Source organism: Perca flavescens, chromosome 15 (assembly GCF_004354835.1).
Source record: "Perca flavescens isolate YP-PL-M2 chromosome 15, PFLA_1.0, whole genome shotgun sequence".
Lineage (NCBI taxonomy): Eukaryota > Metazoa > Chordata > Actinopteri > Perciformes > Percidae > Perca > Perca flavescens.
Genome location: NC_041345.1, coordinates 19,379,910 through 19,402,448, shown reverse-complemented (window position 1 = coordinate 19,402,448; position 22,539 = coordinate 19,379,910). Strand labels below are relative to the sequence as shown.

Below are 22,539 nucleotides of genomic sequence, written 5' to 3'. Positions count from 1 at the left end.
TAACATGAAAATCTGACATTGTAACATTATAGATATGACAGAAAAAATGAAAAAGCATAATAGGTCACCTCTAAGAAGTGTCTTAATCCCTTAAAAAAAAAAAACACTAAATGCCTGTACCGTGAAGAAAGTCAGGCAATACTCATACTCCAGACTGATCTCATGAAGTGGCGTATGTATGACACGGCAATTCGTATGCCATTTTGGTGTGTTATCAAGACGCATAATCGCTTTTTAGCGTGTTTATCAACAGATAACACACCATTTGGCTTTAGGAAAGTGCCGTGTATGTTTACGCAAAGTCATGATGCCATGTTGCATACTCATAACTGACCACTTTTGACATGTCTTGCAATGTATGTTACCGTTTGGCTTGATTTCAGTTGAGTGGACTGAGGGACTAAGCTACCTCGACATACGCATCTACCAACTGTGTTATTGACTCTGCTGTTCCCAGGAAAGACGCAATTTTTTGACTTTTATGTTAGTTTAAAGCAACCCGGTGGCCAGCAGCAGCAGACGCCAGACCCTAATCATTATGCTCTTTGTAAGGCCCTCATTTTCCTGAGTGAAAACTGCCCAGAATCAAAATAATAAACCTATTTTAGAGAGAGGCTAAGTTAATTGTTGCCACTTAAATGATGCTCTGTCAGGTCCAGAGTAGCCCTGAAACATGCACAAATGTGTCACGTGATCCTGCAAATGAAAGGATGTGATGGTTACGGGCTTTCAAATAAAATGCAAATTGGAAAATCTGTTTCAGTCAGTCCAAGCCAGAAGAATAACTTAAGCTCATCTTTAATTCATGGGAGCGCTTACAGTGCCATGCCACGGCAATCTTCTTCCTGCACCCTGCTAAAAGCGGATCCACAAAAGGGTTAACACTTCCTTGGGAAACAGCTGGACATAGGCCTCTCAGTGAATGTCTTCCACAGTTCTCATCCTTTTCTCCTACCTCCAAGCATCCACTCAACATAAGTGTGAGGAGATTTAATGATGTAAACCATCACTGCAGCCCAGCCTAGAGATTAAGAAACTGGAAGACTGTTCTGCTGTAGTGTGAGGATCATCACGCAGATGCCAGAGGGGATAAATACTATATTTTAGTAGAATAATAAACTAATACATTCCATATGCTTTTACTTTAAAGATGGACGCTGGCTGGGGTTTGAGGAGAAATTCACTTACGTTTTTTAGTGGGGTTTGAAGGACAGTGTTGACTTGCCTGACTGTCAACTGTAACTTTACCATCAGGCCATAGTGACTTTATTCACGTTCAAGTTTCAAAATTAATTTTCAATTCAAGATCAAAGTCGTACAAAATAAGAAGTGCAGGCTTGATGAGGTCAGTGTAATTGATGGTATTGACAGCGATAAATTCCACCTCCTGGTTAATAAGGTATGGCTTGAGAAAGGAAATTATTTCTTTGCTAAAAAATCTCAGCTAGTTTGTTGAATTCACAGCACTGGACAATGGCGAAGGATCATCATAACTTTTAGTGTAATTTATATGTCGCTAAAAACCCCAATCACATGGGACTGACGCTGTAATAGCGAGGAATTCAGGGATTTGTATTAACTGCTGGCATTGATTTTAATGGGTGAATCATCCAAGTGAGATCATAAAAATGACAAAACTATATTTTGGTAAACACAGAAGTTCCATGATATTCCTCTTTCTTAAAGCTGTAATTTCAGAAGTAATTAGTTTTTTTGGGAGTCAATTCTTCTTCTCTAGCTGTGACATTGCTGCTTCAGTTCTGAAAGGCTGAATGAATTTGAAGTCAATAATTTGAATACATTCCAGCACAAACTTGAGAAATGTTTCACATTAAGGAGCAACCAAATGTAAGATCTAAATGTTACACTGATGACATTGAACATTATCCAGTGGTCAGGTGAGACATTAAGCGTGCTAATTCAGTGATTACAGTTAATAAGCCCTGTGAAAAGTGGGCTTTATGATCTGATAGAATCTAGTACCACGATTAATAATTGGTCGAGGTACAAAATGATAGGGAAAATGACAGATGAGTGAGAAACTGAGCAACACGTCATCGTCAGATGAGCATCCCTTAGCAATTGTTCTTTCGAATGTTTTTTCTCAGTCTTTGGCAAGGGGTTTGCCACCTGCCACTCTTAAATTTTTAGTTATTTTAGTACGCTAGGGTTGATGTGGGAATAAAATACAATGCCAGTTTCAAATTCTCTCCTTCTCTCTGTCTATCTGTGTTTTGTCTCTCAGTGGATCCACCTTGACTCTAAAAAGTAGACATGTGAATGGCAGAAGGATTCATTTAGGATTCCTTGAATGGTCAAATGACTTTGGCACATTTCATCTCTCTGAGTCTCATAATTCCTACATCATTAAAAGTGTATTAATAATGTAATCAATACAGTAATCAATGGGTCATGATCCCTTTTCATATAATAAAATGTGGAATTTCCCGTCGGATCAAAATGAATTAGTTGTGTTCACTGACATTTAACCTCAGATTTCAAAATGTCAAACACTTCTGCTACATCTGCTTGACTCTGTTCCCTTTAGAGCCTTTACTTTAAATCCAGATAATGTTTCCCTTGAAGAGGCAGCTCGTTACAAACTGTGTTATTTTGGAGGTGTAATACCCACATATTGAGTTGGAAATAAATCACCCTAATAACAGCATCCCGACTGCCCTCTGTGTTCTCTAACTAGCTTCACCTCAGCACCCTCGTCTGGCTTGGCTCAGCGTCAGCTCAGTGTGTTGCTGTTTTATCGTTTTATCCTCTGACTGAACTATTTTAACAGCACAAAGCATGTATACATACCCGACAGTGGAGACTCTAATTAATCCATTTTACATACAGCTGTGGGTGGAAAAGGTGAACCTTGCTTGCACCAGATTAACTGCCATGAACACACATCAATTGATGCTGTTTTACATATATAAAGGGCATTTGTGATTTTTAAATCACTATACGCTTTCTGAGTGCGCAGGCCTAAGCACAGTGGTTTAGTGGAGTTTTGAAGGTTACACACAGCACATCTGACTAATGGCCCGGCTCCCTGTACATGCTCATGCTAATCACTTCTCTGATTGATTGTGCTTCTCCGAAGCACTAATAGCATCATTAGCTGGAACTGTTGTGGCAGTCTCGGTTCTAAAGCTTTCCATTCCCTCGCCGATATTTTCTTTATTCTTTCTTTTATTATTTGGGAAGTAGATCGGGACAGCTTCATTTTAAATCTAATTGGCTTTGATTCTCATTAAAGACAAAGAAAGAGGTAAATCATTGAAGAGTAGAGGTTTCTCATTAGTCCCACTGCTGCCACACCCATGCATGTCGGACCAGCTGGAGTTGCTGTTACCTTGGAAACCTCTGCACAAATGATTTAATAAGAGATTGCAACAGAGAGATGTGAAGCATAACTGTAGGAAGTCCTGTATCTTTAGAGAGATAGGGACACATTAGCACCTAGATGCTGATTGTATTTAACAAGCAAAAGTTGCAATAAAATGCCTTCAAATTCTGCAATCATCATACAACAGCGGTTGTAATTTATGATTTCATCTCAGTCAGAAATGAAATAACCTACAAGTCTGTGTACTGAAAATCGTCCATGTAGTGATGGAGCGCCACAAAATGGCCTCCCTGACAATCTTCAGATGACTCAACAGTTGACTGAGGTCTGGCATGAGCAGTCAGGCGTCGGAGTCAACAGGAATGACATGCTGCCCCTCACCAACTGTTACACTAAATAGAATTTAGCTGATAAGTACCGATTCACAGTCTGACAAGAAGCTTTGAACATGGTGGGAATTATGAGGCTTGTTTAAAGTCTCACTCCAGACACATTTTAAAGTATGTAAAACTACTCTGTTATGATCAGTATTTTGTTTAACATGGTTAACCCACGTAAAAAGTAAAATAAAAGTCTGAAAAGGGGCTTGAAGCACATCTACCCTTTCTCCCTCATTGAGAAATTCTGGATCCCACCGTGCTCTTGCTCACGCTTGGTTGAAACTCGTTCAATGACTACATTCTAGCTTCACAGGTAAAAGAGCAGTGTGCGTCTAGATAACTAGAAACATTGGAGATTTAGCTATGGCTTATGCCGGGTTCAGACAGGAGGAGGTGGGATGGCCGAGCTTGCCGGGCTCGTCCGCGGTCTGCAACTATGATAGTGTGTTTTCGCTCTCTGTGCTGACAGTGATTAGACAGCGATTGGTTTACCAGATTAGTGACAGACCTTATAAAGGAGGGTGGGGGTGTGGCCTTGACCAACTGCCACTTTGCTTCTTTAAAAGCCATGATGTCTCTCTTTCTCATGGGTGGGCCAAATTCTCTGGGTGGGCAAAGCAGAGAAAGGGGAGGGAACCTTGCTCCTTATGACCTCATAAGGAGCAGATTCCAGATCGGCCCATCTGAGCTTTCATTTTCTCAAAGGCAGAGCAGGATACCCAGGGCTCGGTTTACACCTATCGCCATTTCTAGCCACTAGGGGACCATAGGCAGGCTGGGGGAACGCAGATTAATGTTAAAAAAACCTCATAAAGTGAAATTGTCATGCCATGGGACCGTTGTCAAAGACCAACTCTACCAGCCTTTACACTACACTTACATTAAACCAGTACTGCATTATTGTTTGGGGTGGCTCAAACCCAGAAACACAACAATGGACACAACACAAGAGTAGAAGATCATTGCATGAATGGTTATTTAAGTGAATTATGGCTGCAACTAGAGGTTATTTTCATCAGCGATTCATCTGCTGATGGTTTTCTCGATTATTGGTTTGGCCTTTGAAATGTCTTTTAAGAGATGTCTTAGAATTCCTTATTTTGTCCAAAAGCCCACAACTCAATTCAATTTAGCTTACTATCACAAAATACAAAAAGGTATAACTAATCCTGATTGAGAAGCTGGGAATTGCTAGGTTTTTGTATTTTATTCTCAAAAACCTCAACAATGAAATTATCAAAATACATTACTTACAATTTTTTTTTTCTTTCTTTTATATTGGCAACCAGAGGATTTACAGTTTACAATTACTTTACTTCACGCTTGTTTTGACAGTTACGCATCACAAAAAAAGTTAGGTGCTTATAGGTCAGAAAGAATAAAACAAAACATTCATCCAGGATCAAATCAATTTTGATTAGATTCACCATCAAGACCATCTCTATAATCCAATATCTTATTCTTGGAGAATGTGGTTGCTTAAGTACCAAAAACAGACCTCATATGCCAGTTAACATAACATTTTCCAACACGTAACCTTTAACAACCTGATAACCTGACAGTGACTGTATTTCTTTGTTTTGCTTCTGCCTCTCAGCTGTCAATAATGTTTCAATGTTTTATGCTTCGTGAGATTTTGTTTTTTCAGAGGAACCCATCCAAAACTTTCAGCATGTTTGGAAGCAAGAGGAGTGAATGAGTGACAATCACTTTCAATGTGATCTGCATTTTTATTCATTCATACAAATGCATGATGGTTTATCCATTTAAACAGCAAACATAAAGAACTCTCATGAGTCTCATACAGTTTAGTTTGTTGCAAAAATGGCGGCTGGCCGAGGGGAGCTGTAAAGGGCAGGAGTGTGTATGCAGAGTGCGGCTGGGCTGCTGCCAAACTGTCAAGGAGTGTTTAGGTAGCATCAGCTGGGGAAGATTAGTAGTTTAACCAGAGCTGATGTTATAACCATAGGGATGGAAATCCAGCTGGATAAACAACCCGCCATTTATTTGAAAGAAACACTATAAACATATTTTAAGTAAAGGATTCATTCAGCCTTGATAGTCCCCACCAGGCTTTTGCCTTTTAGAAGCACATCTACCTTTTTGTTATGATTAGTTGCTCTTGGGACTTTAAAAGGCTTCCTGTTGTCAAATGTGAACAAGGTGGGGGTGCTGATCCAAATCAACTCCTCCCTGGTGGTGGTAGCAGATTAAAAAGGAAAGTGGAGCAGCATGAACATATGCTCAGTCAACCATAAAATAGCAGTATCAAAAAACTAAAAGCATATCCTACAGCATATCTGTCTTCATAATTAGCTTTTTTTGATACTTTTTCCTTAAAAGAGAAACTGTTGCTTAAAGGGAACCTATTATGCTTTTCCGTATTTTCTGTCATTTCTATAATGTTACAATGTCAGATTTTGATGTTAAACGTGTCCAGAGCTTTGAAGAATAAGCTAAATGTATTTCAGGAAATTCCTATGAGCAAAAACCTCAACTTTTCCAATGTTCCGAACACTCCGCTTTCAATGTTTTTTTCTACTCTTGGCTCGGTGTCCCATAACGTTGAGCCGGGTTTCTATGATTGCTCCAGGCAGGCTATTGCATTTTTTTTAGGCTATACAGTAACTGCTGTGTTTACATAGGACTAGCTAAATGCTAAATCAGGGAAAGCTTTAATCTTGGCTGCCATGTAATTTCTCCCCGATTTTGAATCACATTACTGCTGAAACATATCCGATTTGGGTAGTATTTGGTTCTGAAGCTTTTATCTGCGATTTCTGACGGTAGAAAATTCTGCTTTATTCCATTACAATCCGCTACTAACTACAAGTAGCTACATGCTAACACCAGGGAAACCTATAATCTTAGCTGCTAATGTTTATTTCTCTACAATGTCTGGTTGTGTAGTTTTTGGTTTAAAAGCCTTCAGTGGTGATTTTTCACGGTACAAAGTCCAGCTATATGTTTTCAGAAACATATTTTAGTGCACTGTTTAGCTGAACAAAATGAGATTGATCAGTGCTGCTTAGTTTGACAGTTTGATCGAAGTTCACAAGCTCCCATTGACACTGCGTTACAGACTCTTCTGCTCGGATTGGTTGTTTATTTTCTGGGGTGGTGGAAACTCATAAATGCCATTAAGATCACTAAGGGGAAGCAGAGGAACAGGGTTTTAAGGCGAGGACGAGATTCGCTAATGTTAGCCAACACATTTATGAAAAACTACACATTGAATAGTAATTTCAACATTTGATTGTTATTGATTTTTTTTTTTAAATATTCAAATTATATTCAACTTCCCGAATTTGTTGCACCAGCCCTAATCAGTGCAGGACCTTTAATCATTATTTAAAGTCATCTGCTTAATCGTACTACCTTTGAAGGTCAACTATGGGACAATTATGTACCATCAATTTACATCCACTAAAAGTGCTTGTTTTTGCCACTGACTGGTTCAGATTGTTATAAGTGTCTAACTACATTATGAAAGGACCCTACAGAGAAATAGTTTTTTTTTTTTTTTTTAACCTTGCGTTTCAGAACGACACTTCTCTGCGAGCAAGACTTGGTTAGACACAATAACAAGCAAAAACAAGAAAACAAAACATTTTATCGTAAATACCATAATCTTGTTAAATTTTGCAAGGAGAGTTAATTCAACTGAAACAGAAATGACGCAGCAGCTGAAGTGTGATATCACTGTGACCAGACTCATATCAGTGAGCCAAGTTTTATTGATTTAATTGTTTTGCTGTGTTGTTTTTTTTTGTGTTGTCTGAACACAGAGATGAAAGTTAAATCACATATGTATTAAAAACCTATCAATATCAGATTTAGGTTTGTTGTGTGCTATACAAATAAGTTTGCCTTCCCTTCGGCAGTCGCACAAAGTTGCAACTGCTGACACTGCAATATTTCCACACCTTTCAACAACAAGGCAATTCAAAGTGTTCAATGTATGCCATAAAAAGGTATATAAAATATTAAAAAGTATAAGCCAATATAAAAAGGCTATATGAAAAGACACACATATATTGTTATGTGCGGGGGGAATGGTGGACCCAAAATGCAGAGAAAAGGCAGGTAGGCAGGCAGCAGGTTAGAGCTCGAGGATTTATTTAAACAAAGAGTCTATACAACCAAAGGGTTCCAAAATCCAGCAAGCAAAACAAACAAAAAAAGAGTCAAAAGAAGCAGGCAAAAATTAATGTCCAAAGTGAAGCAACAAAAGAACTGAACATAAAAAACAAATGAAATCCAGAAACAGAAACTACTGCCCAAAAACTCACAGATGAGAAGACTGTCGACTGAACACTGTCGACAAACTGACACGCAAACACACAAAATGATCTGACAAATGACAAGGGGAAACACAAAGACTAAATACACAGACTAACGAGGAAACACAACACAGGTGACACAAGGCTGGGAAACAGGTGAAACACATTAGGGCAATCACAAGGGCAGGAAAACACAGGAAGTAAAACAAGACAAGACAAGACAGAAAACAAGACTGTCAAAATAAAACAGGAAACAAGGCAAAAATACAAAACAGAAAAACGGATTACCAACCATACAGAACCAAAGACCACACAGAACCAAAATGCCCAACCCATAACAAAAACAGAGCAAATAATAAAACAAAACACAAAACAACGGCAAAACCCATAACATATATAGGATTTAAAAGGATAACAAAGTTGAATTAGAAGATTAAAAAGAAAACACATTACAGTTCAGCTAAAAGGCAGCACAAGATTGGAATAAATAGTCCCAAATTTAACTTAGTAAAGTCCACAGTGTAGTGGAAGTTTCCTTTGCAGCAGGGGGAAGAGTTTTCAGAGTTTCGTAAATTGAAACAAATAAGACAGTCTGAGACTAGAACCAAGTTGGGTTTTTGTATTTTATTAAAAACATATATATATATATATATATATATTTGCAAATAGGAGCAACATGATTTCACAAAAGGCCGCAGCCCAGTGTGGAGTCAGTTTCTCAAATGAGTGAACAGAAACACAGGCTTTTATGCATCTTCAGAGTGACAACACACACGCACTTGGCTTAGTATGACGCTACAATTTTGACAGGCAATCTGATACACGTAAAGACAATCAGAGAAATACAAGAGACATCTTGGAGTCATCTCACCTCCTCCTCCCTGTATGACTTTCACCCCCCCGTTACATCTTAACTGGCATGGGAAAACTAGAGATAGTTTTAGGGTGACCTTGTACCTTTATCGGTTCAGGCTAACAGTGCTCACATAATGTTCCAGACTGGGTGTCTCACAAAGTTAGAATCAAAATCTGCATGTGGGAAATGAGATAAACTTTTTCAGCATTTGTGAGAGAAGTAAAGTACGAATTAAACATAAAAATATAAGGAATTGTGCTTAAATGTAATTTTCCCATTACAAAAGTCAAACATAAGAGTTCTTATGCCCTCATTTGAAAGAACAGAGAGAGCTGGAGCAGACTTTATTTCTCGGAGTTAGTTCCAGATATTTGGTGCTTATAAATTGAATGCTGCTTCTTTGTGTTTAGTTTTAATTCTGGGGACAACAAGCAGACCTGTCCCGAAGATGTGGATGGTTCATAACGGAGCAGCAGATAAGAAATGTTTTTTGGCCATTGACCAACAGTACAATTTTAAAGTTGCCTCTTTGACAAACAGGAAGCCAGTGTAACGATCTGAGAACTGATCTTTGCTGCTTGCACTGGATATAATTATTAAACAAAACTGACGAGGAATTGGTATTAAATTTGATACATCTGCAGATTTAGTTGAGTGCATTTTTTTAATTATATTTCTTATAGAAACAGAAATAGGAAGTGGGTGTTGATTTGAGTGGCTGTGATTAATGTGATGTGTGAGATACGGCAGTGCAGCTTAGTGGCATTCATTAACCTCACATTCAGTTCCTCAATCTCTGATCTTAGCTTGTTAGAGATATCCCTATGAAGGGAGATTGGGGGACAAACTTGTGTGACCTCGCTGGCCTTATCAGTCTTGTCAGCCCGGGCAAGAAAAAGCTGTCTTCTCTTTTTGTCGTCTTCGTTATCAGCAAGGTTGGTGTCACAGAATGCGTTTGGGCGGAGGCAGGCAGATGACATGCCAGTGGCCCAGGGGTGAATTAAATGCCAGCGTTAACCAGAGCTTCCTTTTTATCAGTGAATCCCAAAAGGGGTGAGGCAGGGGAAAGTGGGGGAAGGATCATTAGGAGACTGATCCATGAGCTGCTTATCAATACGCTGAGGCAGCTGTGTGTCAAGTGCCTCACCTTAAATGTCAAGTGCAGCTAAAATGGTCCATCAGTACTTTAACTTAATTATATTATATTTACTCAAGCGCAATTTACCTTTACCTACAGTATATTGATTTAGCTGAAAATGAAGTGAATCTACTATTCATTAGATGCTATCAGCTGCTAATCCTCAGTTATTTCACTGTAATTCTTGAGAAAAAAGACGATAATTTTGGGCTTGAAAGGTAAAGATTCTGATGATGTTTCATTAGTTTTTCCTTAGTAGTCTCAAGCGATTACCCTGCAAGTAGAGCTGCTGAGGTCAGCTACAATTTCCCCAAGTGGATAAAAAAGTATCAGACAGAGTGACTATCAGCAGCATTCATATTCTGGGCCACTTGGGTTTGGCAGAACAGGGTAAATACACAAAACTGACATACTTTCACCATACAATCTGTCTGTCTGCCTGTCTATCGACCTGTGTGTGTGTGTTTGTGTTTGTTTGTGTGTGTTTGTTTGTGTGTGTGTGTGTGTGTGTGTGTCTGTGTGTCTGTGTGTCTGTGTGTCTGTGTGTATGAGTCAGACTATGAAAAACATTACAAATTACCTACTGTATAGATAGAGGTGTTGAAATTAAACAAATCGATGCATCGAATCGTGGACATGGACGATGCTGCATCGATAATTGGCAGGCTCATAATCGATTATTTCTGTTTACAATTTAATGTAGGCTTAACAACATTTCTGTTTACATATTCTGTTATGTTTTGCACATTCAGGAACTGCCATGTGCTCAGTGCTGTAGTTTTATTAATCCAATTTATTTAGTATTAGAGCACTGCAGAATGTTTTGTTTTTGAAGCTTGAAAAGCTATGAATTAAATATCCTACATGGCTTTAATAGAAAAATGTATTTGACGCATCATGATGCATCAAGATATGAAAATCGAATTGAATCGCTGACATGATAATCGTAATCAAATTGGGAGATCAGTGAACATTCACACCTCTATGTATAGACATGCATTATTGTTGTGGAAAGATGTCGGAGTGATGGAGCTGCCATAGTCAGGTGCTAAAGCGGCACTGGCAGTACCCAGGACGTCAACCAGCACCTCTCTAGTTACCAGTCCACACTCCATTCCTACTCCGTGCTGGACTTGAACCTGCCATCCTTCAGTCCCAATACCAAGTCCCTACACACTGAGCTACTACCGTAGGGTGAAAGTATGTCAGTTTTGTATATTCACCCTATTCCGCTACACCCAAGTTAACCTGACTCCGCCAGATGGATTGCTTTGCATTTGCTCAGCATATCCATCTGGGAACTTTCCATTGGAGAACTTTTGGGAAGGGGCGAAAATACTGGTTAGCTGATTGGATAAACCATCTGTCTATCACCAGCTATGTTGGTGATAGATGGGCCAACTCAACCAATCAGATCAAACTCTTGCCGAAACCAGTCAGGAGAGGAGCAAAACCATCTTTTCCTCAGAGAAAAGCCTCCAGTGCCGTGTTTTGCTCTTCTTTCAATGAAGGAATACTTTCTAATTTGGATAAAACTTGCGCGATAGCTACGCTCATCTCATCCGTGGAAGCTGCCATGTTGTTTAGACTAACAGTCGCTTCTCGTTGGGTCACACCTAAACCCGCCTCAAAACCAACGCTGATTGGTTGTCGTTTGGCGAACGGCTCCAAAGTTTCTCTATCTCAAGATGCCGGACTGATCTGCGGGTAGAAAACCGGAGCTTGCGAGATCAGGACAGTCTTACAAGGCTACACCCAAGTGGCCCAGAAAATCAATTCTGTTTTAAAGGTACCATATGGAGTTTTTTTTACTAGTGGTTGGAGCTTTTGACAACATTTTTGAGTGCTATTCCTTTGGTCAACAATGCTACTGCTGGGTAAGACGCAAACAATGCAGGTTTTAAAATAAACTCATAAAATTGTCGTAACAAATGTTTTATGCAAAGGGACATGCATTCAAGATGTTTGTTGGACCACAGTGATACACACAATGTGTTTTGGTGGGACATAGTAAGATTGGTAAGATTGTGACTTTTTTAATGTCTACGTGACCAGGGTGCTTATTCAGACACATGCAGCCACCTCAGTATGTAATCATCACTGACAGCGGCTCAAAGATGATAGATAGGCCCCAGCAAAACCTCCTCTGCTTCATCACAAAGGAAGCCATTTCTAGATTATTCTACGAACCCTGACAATAACTATTAGATGTAATGACGATTAAATAAGCGGCGGTCACAAGAGGGTCAATCTCTTGGCTCAATCAGGGGCTACCCCGGGATGTATCCTTTCTGTTCATTTAAAAACCAATGAGTTTAGGGAGAAAGCGGAAGGTGATGCTACCCTTCCAGTTTTTCTTCTGTTACTGCAGTCAGATTAGAAAACTAATAAACGATAAAAAAGCAATTGATTGCTTTGCATGTCATCACAGTCATTTTAAATCAAACTCGAGTTTTGATGAATGGCAGCCCGCCTCAAGGTACACTGTTTTTATTCACCTCCCTCATGTTTAATCTACTTGCCAGTGTCAGGGCCACACCTGTGTCTTCACAGACAAGGCCACCATGAATAATGTACAACTGTTAACCTTCCTTCGTGCCACACTCTGGTGTTGCACAGCCATTGTTGAGCTATTACGCAATTTTCATCCGGTATTGTCAGAAACATTCTCGGCCTCATTGATCTATGAATGTTTAATCGTGGTTTATAGGCCACTCTTTCCCGACCAGTTTACTACTGTGTTCTTTGATCTGAGACAATGTTGTTGACAACGTACTGGAATATATTTATGGGAAATGCATGCCATGGCATCACAGCCATAGAGTGCTGTGTAATTGGATCTGACGCTTGGGTTGGCTATATCCCTAATTAATCAGTGATTTCCCTTATGTTTTAGAATTGCAAATTGGATATCTTGAGCCTTTGAGCTGTTCTTTACACTGACTGCATAGTTGGTCTGAGAAATCCTCTATGAAACTCTTTATGGCTCAAAGCTAATTATTCAGCCTGTGGATACAGGCTTTGGAAGGCTGCCTCTGACTCTAGCTGTAGGATGTGTGTGTGTGTGTGTGTGTGTGTGTGTGTGTGTGTGTGTGTGTGTGTGTGTGTGTGTGTGTGTGTGTGTGTGTGTGTGTGTGTGTGTGTGTGTGTGTGTGTGTGTGTGTGTGTGTGTGTGTGTGTGTGTGTGCGTGTGTGTATGTGCGTGTGTATGTGAGGTGTTAGAGAAAATAAGTGTGCTCGCATGCATTTGACATTTCAATACCCTGTTCCTGTTCTTTGTATTTGGACCGGTTATTCATTTTACATGGATGTGTTTTACATTTTCATAGTCCTCATTCTGCTGTTTGGGAAAAAAAAATTTGTGTGCGCATAATGTACCTGTGTGTGCACATGCCTTTTTGAGTCTCTACGTTAATTTCTTTTGTCAGTGTGAAAGGTTCCTTTGGGCTCTTTTTTGGGCTTTGTAGCTCTTGAGTTAAAAATGGCTTTTCATTACATATTCAGAAAAAGAGATTACAGTCGTGTTGCCAAACATCCGACCATACAATGAAAAGCAACTTGTGCTCAAGATCAAAATGATATCAAACCCACACACTTGGTTGATCTTGCAGCAAATTTGATATTTTGCCTTGTTGTGTACAAAGCTGTCTTGTAATAATTTGGTTAGCCTCTACAATGCATGGCAAAAATGATCTACAGTTATAATGATTCCGAGCTGCCGCACATTGCAGACAAAATATCAAGAAGTAGCTATATTCTGTTTTGATTTCTTTTTCCTGCTTAATTGTTCCTCAGAGCAGCATAGCGGGGTTACAACAAGACATTAAAAAAAGGAAAATAAAATAAAAAAATGCCCTTCTTCAGTACCCAGGGAGAAAACGCTCTCCACTGTAATTAGCAGAAGAACGCTGATGAATGCTGACAAGTAAACTTTTGAATCTTATTAAACAATGCATTAAAACATCGAGTGAACAAGAGCCTAAGACGAGTTGGCTCAAAGGCCTGTTTACTTGTATTGATGAAGCCTATTTAACTTGACTGTGTTGGACAGAGATGGTTCATCGGCAGACCAAGTATGAACTAAAGCTTCACCATTAAAGGAGTGGAAAATGGTACAAAAAGTGGCTTGGAATAAGAAACCAGGTAAGCAGATAACGTCCTTGCACAGACTGCTGAGTTGATGTATGCTGTTTGATGTGTTTACACAAAGGACATGTTGGAAGACTGACATACTGCTCTAATTCAAGTTGCATGGAAGATAAAATATGAGCAATTGTAACAATAAACTTATTGGTGGTGGTTATTTTTCTTTGCCTACTTTCCTTTCTGTAATCTTCCTGTTTCCCTACGTTTTTTTAATTTAAAGGTACTTTTAATTATTATTTTATGTGATTTCTGTACATCCTTCTCTTGGAAAAATAGTAAATCCCTGAAAGTTAGAACAACATAGTCTCACAGTAGAGGTTTGGTCTTTCTGTTTTTAATTTGCTCTCACATGAGTAAAAATGGATCCATAATATGAATTTGTGTGCACAATTTAAGAAAACCAAACGTTAAACAATATTGTTAAAGCTAGAGTGCGGAATCTTCAGTTATTCCAGTGTAGTTGCTTATTCTTATATACGCAGGGGTTAAAGTAAACCTTTGATTAACTGGTCAATTGATCTAATTGGCAATTTCGTACATCAGTGTTTCCTCTTCGTTTAAAATAACCATTCCCGTGTTTCCTCTATTCACTCTCAGCATTGCAGCGCCGTGAGTCCATGCACAAGGCAACTGTCTGTGGTGAGTTCACATGTCTGTAATAAAAGCAGGACAGTGGTAGCCTACTGGTTATAAAACAGGCTCTTTAGTGATCGACGTGTTAATGTGCTGCAGATCCGGTGTTTTAAGCTGAGCTGGATATTATTATATTATTATTCAGTTAAAACTGGTGATGCTGTTCTGCCATCATTGTTTTCCGTGAAGTTAGCTGGGAGTTAGTCTATATCCACGATGTTCCACTTCCGGGATTGTTTAGGTGCCATCCGGAAATTTCGCCGTATGTCTTTCATTTCGGCCGGATGTCTGTCACCTTGCGCTTTATTTGTGTTAGAATTTTAAACTCTAGTCAATTCATGAGGACTATGATTAACTGCTCAAGTAGAAAAGAGGGAGTTCTTCTGCAAACCGCAGCAATCTGGTGCAACCAGGGCATGACAAGACAGTGTAGAGCAGGGGTCACCAACGCGGTGCCCGCGGGCACCAGGTAGCCCCCAAGGACCACATGAGTAGCCCTCAGGCCTGTTCTAAAAATGAAAGTTGAATATTGATATTATCGGTTACCCACCTTGTTAAGTCATTGTTGATAATTATTGTGAGAAATCATTAACATGACCAGTGTCTTCACATAAATGAGTATCATTAATCATTAATAATCATATATAACTAAAAGCAAACTGAGCAAATTTGTTATTTCAGAAGAGTGTATCAAACTGGTAGCCCTTCGTATGACTCAATACCCATAAAGTAGCTCTCAGTGTCAAAAAGGTTGGTGACCCCTGGTGTAGAGTAAAAAGATTGCCGGTGCAACACAGATGTCGTCTTAATTTACAGTTGTTTTTCTTTTAAGGTGCATAACAGTGACTAACGTTTTGATGTAATGTTACATAAATTAAGAAGACATCTATGGTTAACTGCTCCTCAGATCTCTGCAGGGTAAATCCAGACAGCTAGCTAGACTATTTGTCCAATCAGAGTTTTCTGTTGCACGACTAAAAGTGGCTCCGCATAAAAACAACAAAACCTAGGAACCTTTATTGAGAATATAAAGGTTATATATATATATATATATATATATATATATATATATATATATATATTTTTTTTTTTTTTTTTTTTTATATATATATATATATATATATATATATATATATATATACATTAAAAAAAATCCATAAAAAAAGGCTTATCTCAAATTAACTTAAGGGTCTCAAGTAAATAAATAATGTAAGGGCTTTCTTGTCAGTTTCAAGGACTAAGCCAAGTTTTCCAATTTTGGTGTGGTGTTAGCACCCACCCCAGATCTTAAGGTTCCTCCACCTGCCATATCCCATATATTGTGACCAACATTATTTATCATCTGGGACATTTTTCATCTCTCCCCAGTGGGTAAACTATGTAATGGCAACACTGTTGCTAATAACGGCCTCACTAATTTATTGATCGAGCTCTAGTCAAAGATGACAAAGTAGATCAATGTATCATATGTAAAATAAAAGGTATAAAAAGGTTTCTTTCTAATTTGTTATTCCTATCAGGAGAGACTTAATTTAGAATGAACAATCAATTTTATTACAAGTACATGATAAAAAAAAAGTCTTTGGTGATTAGACCCCATCATGACGTAGTAGGCTATATTTAGAGGGGTAGTGATCCCGTGTTTAGATCAGGATATTTCTCCCGGGGTCTAGACACTGATGGTGGTGGTGAAGAGAGTTGGCTGAAGATCTGGACGATAGAATGTGGAGCAGGACTGGGTGCTGATATGATGAAGACTAGAGGTGTAGCCGTGGAGGAGGGTCGCATCAGATCGTACTGAAATGAAAACCGACAGCAGCAGAGAGGAGAAGGGATTTTAAAGTTCGATATTATTGGGTAGGAGAGAGTGGCAAAATCTGGTTGGACTACGTAGAGTAAACGCCCACAGAATAGAAGCTGCGGAGAGAGAGGCAGATACGGGGAAGAATGAATGAGTGTAAAGGGAGTCTTCCTGATTGAACTTTCGCTATGCTTCATTTACCCAACATTTGCATACGTGCAGTGCTAATGTAGTTTTGTTGAGTGCCCTTTCTGATCAACTAAAAGGAGATTGAACAGAAACACAAACTACAACAAAGTGTATTACAAAATAAATCCTAATCTCGCAATAGACAAGAACAACTGTAACCATGGTAACTGTACACATAAAATGGCAACAAGCCTCAAAATACGCAGAAGACAAGTGGCACCTAGAAGTAAATTAAGACTTTCACTGACAAAAACAAAAATGTCTTGAGGTTTTGTTGACTAATACCCCCACACGAAAAACTAGCAAGAAAAACTATTCAAAGGACAAAGACTATAAATATATACTTTCCTACAAAAACAAAAGAAGAAACCTTTATTCACATACACTGTGTTACCAAACAAATTTCAAACTTCCATTACAGTAAAAAGCAATCAAAATTAGCTGGAACTAGTGGAGAGCTCATGTGGAGCTGTTCTCCTCTGCTGCACACAAACCTTTACATTCATGCACACAGCAGTACCTATTTCATTGCACTGTAGCTGTGTGGCTCAGCAGCAGCAGCAGCAGACAAACAGAGGGGGGCGAAGGACAGCGCCAGTTAGCACAGAGAGAGACAGGCACTCTCATCAGTGACGGGCTCACCGGCTGCGTGGACAGAGCTGTGGCGCAGGAGGAGGAGGAGGAGAGGTGCAACGGGAGGACAAGCTGCCTGAAAACCAGCGCAAAGAAGAAGAGCAAACCGCGAGAGAGGGAGGAGAGATCACTGAGGGGATAGAAGTCATTCGGAGAAGGGAGAGGAAGCAAGCTGGATGAAGCTGACAAGGACACAGAGGGAGAAAAGTGCACAGAGAAGCCTTCGGTGACGGTGGAGAGAAGTGAGGGAGTGCGTGCACAAAGTGGAAAAGAAGAAGAAGAGGAGGAGAAGCGGGAGCCTGACAGGAGGTCGAGCTTACAGGGCTGGACACGAGAGCGAAGCAGAGGAGGAGGGGGAGCGTGAGGGCAGTTGATGGATTTGATGTGGGGAGAGTATTTTTAGAAGGAGGAGCGGAGACATGAGAGGCATATTGAGATTCTCTGATTCTTTGAGTTGGGGAGAAAAAACTAGGAAGGAAGAAGAAGAGAGAGTATAGGGAGACAGGGAAAAGGGGGAGAGATGTTGAGATCAGAGTGTGACAGAACATATTATCTCTAGTCTGGTTTCCCGCAGGAAACCGCTGTGAGTGTGTGTCCGTGAATGCGCATGAGTGCCTCCTTCTCCATGTGAAAGTGTGTTGTAGCATGTTTCTCACTGTGACTGTGGTGCTGAGAAGCGGGTCGCTACAAGATGAAGCTACCCCGTGGTTACCCGCAGGACCTAATGACACTGGTTAAAGCCAAGTTGGGTGAGAGACAAGAAACAGACAAGTAACATCACAAGGAAGTCTAGGCATCAAAAGTGAGACCGCAAAGTGGGACAGAAATGAAATGAACATGGGAGACTTTTGTGAATTCAATTAAAGCTTGTAGGCTACTAAACAGTGGCAAGGAACTGATTGCTGCCTCTGGCTCCGGAAACGCCTCTGCAAGCTAGCGAAGCCAAAAAACACACACGCGTGACTCAAAAGAAGAGAAACCACAGCACTGGAACAAGGCAAGCTCTCCTCTAACAGACTGCACCACACCAACCGATTCCCTCCGCTGCCGTCTCATTATTTTAATTACCTTCTCTTCTTTCATTTGTGTTTTTGTCCTCTCTGCTTAGCCCTTGGTGTTTTGTATTCTATCCTCCTCTCTCCCTCTCTCTTCCCCTCCCTCTTCCTCTTGCCTTCACTCTCTCTGTCTCATCCTCTCTTATTCACTGTCACACTAACTGCGGTGGGCACTGGAGTCACTCGTGTAGAAGACACCTTGCTTGGAGCACATTTGCCTAGCTGTTTTTGAGTTGGATGATTGGAGCACTCTCCGATCCAGAGACCAGGATAGATGACCAACAAGTAGCTGATGCTGAGTTCATCAGAGCTCCACCAGGAGAGGAAGGACAACTTCAAAACACACTGAATTCCTTGTGGGTACTTGTGGGTACTACATCTGCATATAGTATATTTACAATTAAGACTGAGTGGACCATTAGTATTATTTCAAACACATATCCAGGTGTGGATTACAGTAGTGGATTTATCCTGGAGCTACATGTGGGCCCCAGCCCCTGAGGCCTGGCTTGGATATGAAGCCTTTCCCGTGGCTGTAGGAGCGCTGTGGGCAGCTATGGCCCTGGAGGGGCGCTGTCTCCGGCGGGGATCCCCGGCTATGATCAGAAAGGGTCGTCAGCGGCATCCTAAGAAGCCAACTCTGGCACGGATCACTTCAACTTTGCTATCAAGGACACGCCTGCACGGCCTGAGGCAGGTTTGCGTCCCTGGTGGCTCTGTGGGCCGCAGGGCCTTCTGGCTACTGGCCCTCTGCACCTCCCTGGGGCTGCTTTTATCCTGGTCCTCCAACCGCCTACTGCACTGGCTTTCCTTCCCCACACACACACGAGTCCACACAGAGTGGGCCAGAGAACTGGCCTTCCCCACAGTCACTATCTGCAACAACAACCCTATCCGCCTTTACAAGCTCACCAAGAGCGACCTGTATTTCGCCGGCCACTGGCTGGGCCTGCTGCTGGCTAACCGAACAGTGAGGCCCATGGTTCTGGACTTGCTTCAAGAGGATCGTCGGGCCTGGTTCAGGAAGCTGTCGGACTTCAGGCTCTTTCTGCCACCCAGAAACTTTGAGGGAACCAACCTAGAGTTTATGGACCGACTGAGCCACCAACTGGATGACATGCTCCTCTCGTGCAAATACAGAGGAGAGCCATGCGGCGCTCACAACTTCTCTTCTGTAAGTCAAATTTTCTGTTTTCTGGAAGCTTGATGCCAACTCTGTCAGCATTAGAAACACCCCTCTTGTGCTTTTATCTCCTTACATGTTGTCATTACTGTCAATTATCCCAGATTAAATATAAGCCGCAGTGTAAAAGTTACAAATGCATTATCATTTAGGTTGGAATTCTCTCGGGTCGACATGCTTTAATGGCTTAAAGTTATAAGGCTGTAAAAACACTTGTAAAGAAACACAGGCTGTCGTTACTTCCTGTTATAGCTGACCGATTAGCAAATGTGTTACTGCACAGGGCAATTATTAAATCACCACCAGAGCTCTTGTTAAATAAAGAATTGTGCAACAAAGATAACTAAAACACTGAGGTTTTGCAGGGTAAAAAACTACGGAATTTTGCATGAACAGTAGCCGTGGCCATGTAATAATATGGATGAACTGGGTTATGTATGACTTTGTGGCTAGGCATAGCTACAAACACTCCATATCAAAAATGTTCTTTTACAGAACTGTGCAGCCCCCCAAAGGCCCTAACTGTCTCATATCTATCTTCTTTTCTGTGTGGGTGGGTGTGGGTTTGGGGATTTGTGTGCCCACTCTTCCTTGTACACTCCCTTGGTTCGACTGAACCATGGCAGATGTTTTCTCTGCGGTAATGCAGTAGCTCAAACTGTCTTTGAAACTTTGCTTTTTTATCATTTCATTTTTGTTCTTTTTTATCTTTGTACTGTGGCCTGGAGTCGGTGACTGACTGAAGCAGAAATGAAACATGGCAGATAAACCTGTGTGCATGGTGGTTGGTGTGTCACTTGTTAAAAGTGTATTGTGCTGATGTGGAGTTTGTTGCCCTCTCTTTTCATACTTATAAAGTTATAATTATCAAGATTTTCATCAAAGCCTAGTTTTGATACTATTTATAGCCACAACCTCTTCAGCAATTGCCATTAATTGTATTTCCAATGTTAGTCGTTCTCTCTATTGTTAGTGACAGATTCCGCCTTTCTCGTAATTTATTCAAATTGCTAACCCACGCACAGTTGATCAAGACATAATGCATTCATATAATGGGCGTGATGAGGAGAACAACGCTGGCCTTGTTTGCAGTCAAGTATTTAAAGGTGAACTCTTCCAATTTTATACATCAAAGTCTGTTTACAGGTGTGGGAAGTACTTGGTGAAAAAGTTGTTGACTCTATTTTGGCTCCAAAACGAGCTGCGCAATGTCTGATCAATTGCCTAAGGTGACATCACTTGGCAGCTTGGTGGAGAGTAAAGAGACTGCAAGTTTGAAAAAAAAAGAATTCTGGGGCTGTGGAGTTAGAAAGACCCTAGCCCGCTCCTCATTTCTGCTTGTGTGCAATTTGCACTTTTTTTGCGTCTGATTGCAATTGCTTCCATGCGTCAAAGTATAAATTTTGACTTGGTGCCAATTACACAGTGGGTAGAACAACAGCAGAGAGAAAAAGAAATACATTATTAGACCACGAGCGACAGGTTCAGACCGAGGAGGTGCATAGGGATTCCTCAAAACTTCTCTCAAGTTATTGAAATGTGACAGAGAGATTTAATATCCCAAGTAAAAGTGTAAAAGTACTGGTTTCAAAACTACTTAAAGTATAAAAGTAAAAGTAATGTAAGGAAAACAAATAATATCAATATGCTTTTTCAAATTAGACGGCGAGTTTTGGAAACAATTAGCTCGTGGTACTTGGGTGTGCAGAGCTTGCAGCGCATTCGAAAGGACTTGTTTTTGCATCCAACCATTTTGAAAGGGATGTAGAAGGGTTGGCTGGTCTTCCTGGCTACCAACCTCCTTGCAAAAGTCTGCTGTAAAATAATTACTCCAGTAAAGTATAGATACCCAAAATTTCTACTTAAGTAAGGTAACAAAGTATTTGTACTTCGTTACTTGACATCTTTGGTGCTGTTGGTGTTTTTGCACACCTTTGGACTGTAAAAGAAGATGGCATGATTTGAAGCAAAGGACATCTCTTATAAATGCACTTCATTACCACCAACTCTCTGAAGATGCTAATAATGTCACTGTAACTGTGTGTGGCTATTAGCACTGATCTTTGTAAATTGAAACTGGGCCAATTTTGCTGCAAATGTATGCATATAACCAAGACTTTGTTTTTCAGCATGGCAGTTCAGCGTGTTTGTCACTCTTTGTGGATGCTTTGAGAATTACACTGTTTCTTTTTGTCTTATGGTAAATTCGCCGCTCTCACTTTAATGTCAGACTGGAAGCGTCTTAAATGGTGATGTGTATAACATGATCCAAAGAAAATCCCATTTTAATGACACACAATTGTATTCATAAATTCATTATGGAATTCCTGTTTCCTGTGTCGTCTACTATCCTCCTTTTGCCTGTTGGCTTGTTCACTTCATGTCGTGGAATTGCACATAACAGAACCATTTACCATTTTAAGGAACACATTTATCCTCTTGAATGTCCAGCATATAATGCAGTGGATTTCCCAACATTGAAAATCCAAACTCATGATTTCCATAATAGGGCTGCATGATTACAGTAGGTACTCAACCAGCATAAAAGTGCTCCCTTCTTTTCACTAAAATACAGTATATAAAATCACATCTTCAGGTTTTTTTGTTATTAGTCTTTTACAGTCTCATGGTGTATTTGTGCGTACATGATTTGATCAAACTGGTAATTTTATTAGGTTTTCCAGCTCTGGTGGGTGGTGCTGCTCTTTTTGTCCTCTATGTTCGGTCGGTTTTATACCCTCTGTCAAAAACAGGACATGGTGCATCAGCCCACTGCCATACAAATGAAGTGCTTAATCAGAACATTGCCCTTAAGCCAGTATTTATTAACAATGTTTTGAAACAACCACAATCATTTTAGTGCAGGGAGACATTTTCCTTCTTTGTTGAATTTCGA

The 22,539-nt window shown here is 40.2% G+C and overlaps 1 protein-coding gene across 2 annotated transcripts in view; it reads left to right on the top strand.

The window, feature by feature from the left end:
* asic2 (acid-sensing (proton-gated) ion channel 2) overlaps nucleotides 1-22,539 on the top strand; it is a 386,638-nt gene that overhangs the window by 249,643 nt on the left and 114,456 nt on the right. Inside the window, exon 1 of one of the 2 annotated variants that reach the window (XM_028599293.1) lies at nucleotides 19,017-19,634. The exons of the other annotated variant lie outside the window; for it this stretch is intronic. Coding sequence (XP_028455094.1) covers nucleotides 19,017-19,634 — 618 coding nt within the window. Of the gene's footprint in view, nucleotides 1-19,016; nucleotides 19,635-22,539 lie in introns of those variants that run through there. 2 annotated transcript variants of the gene reach the window in all.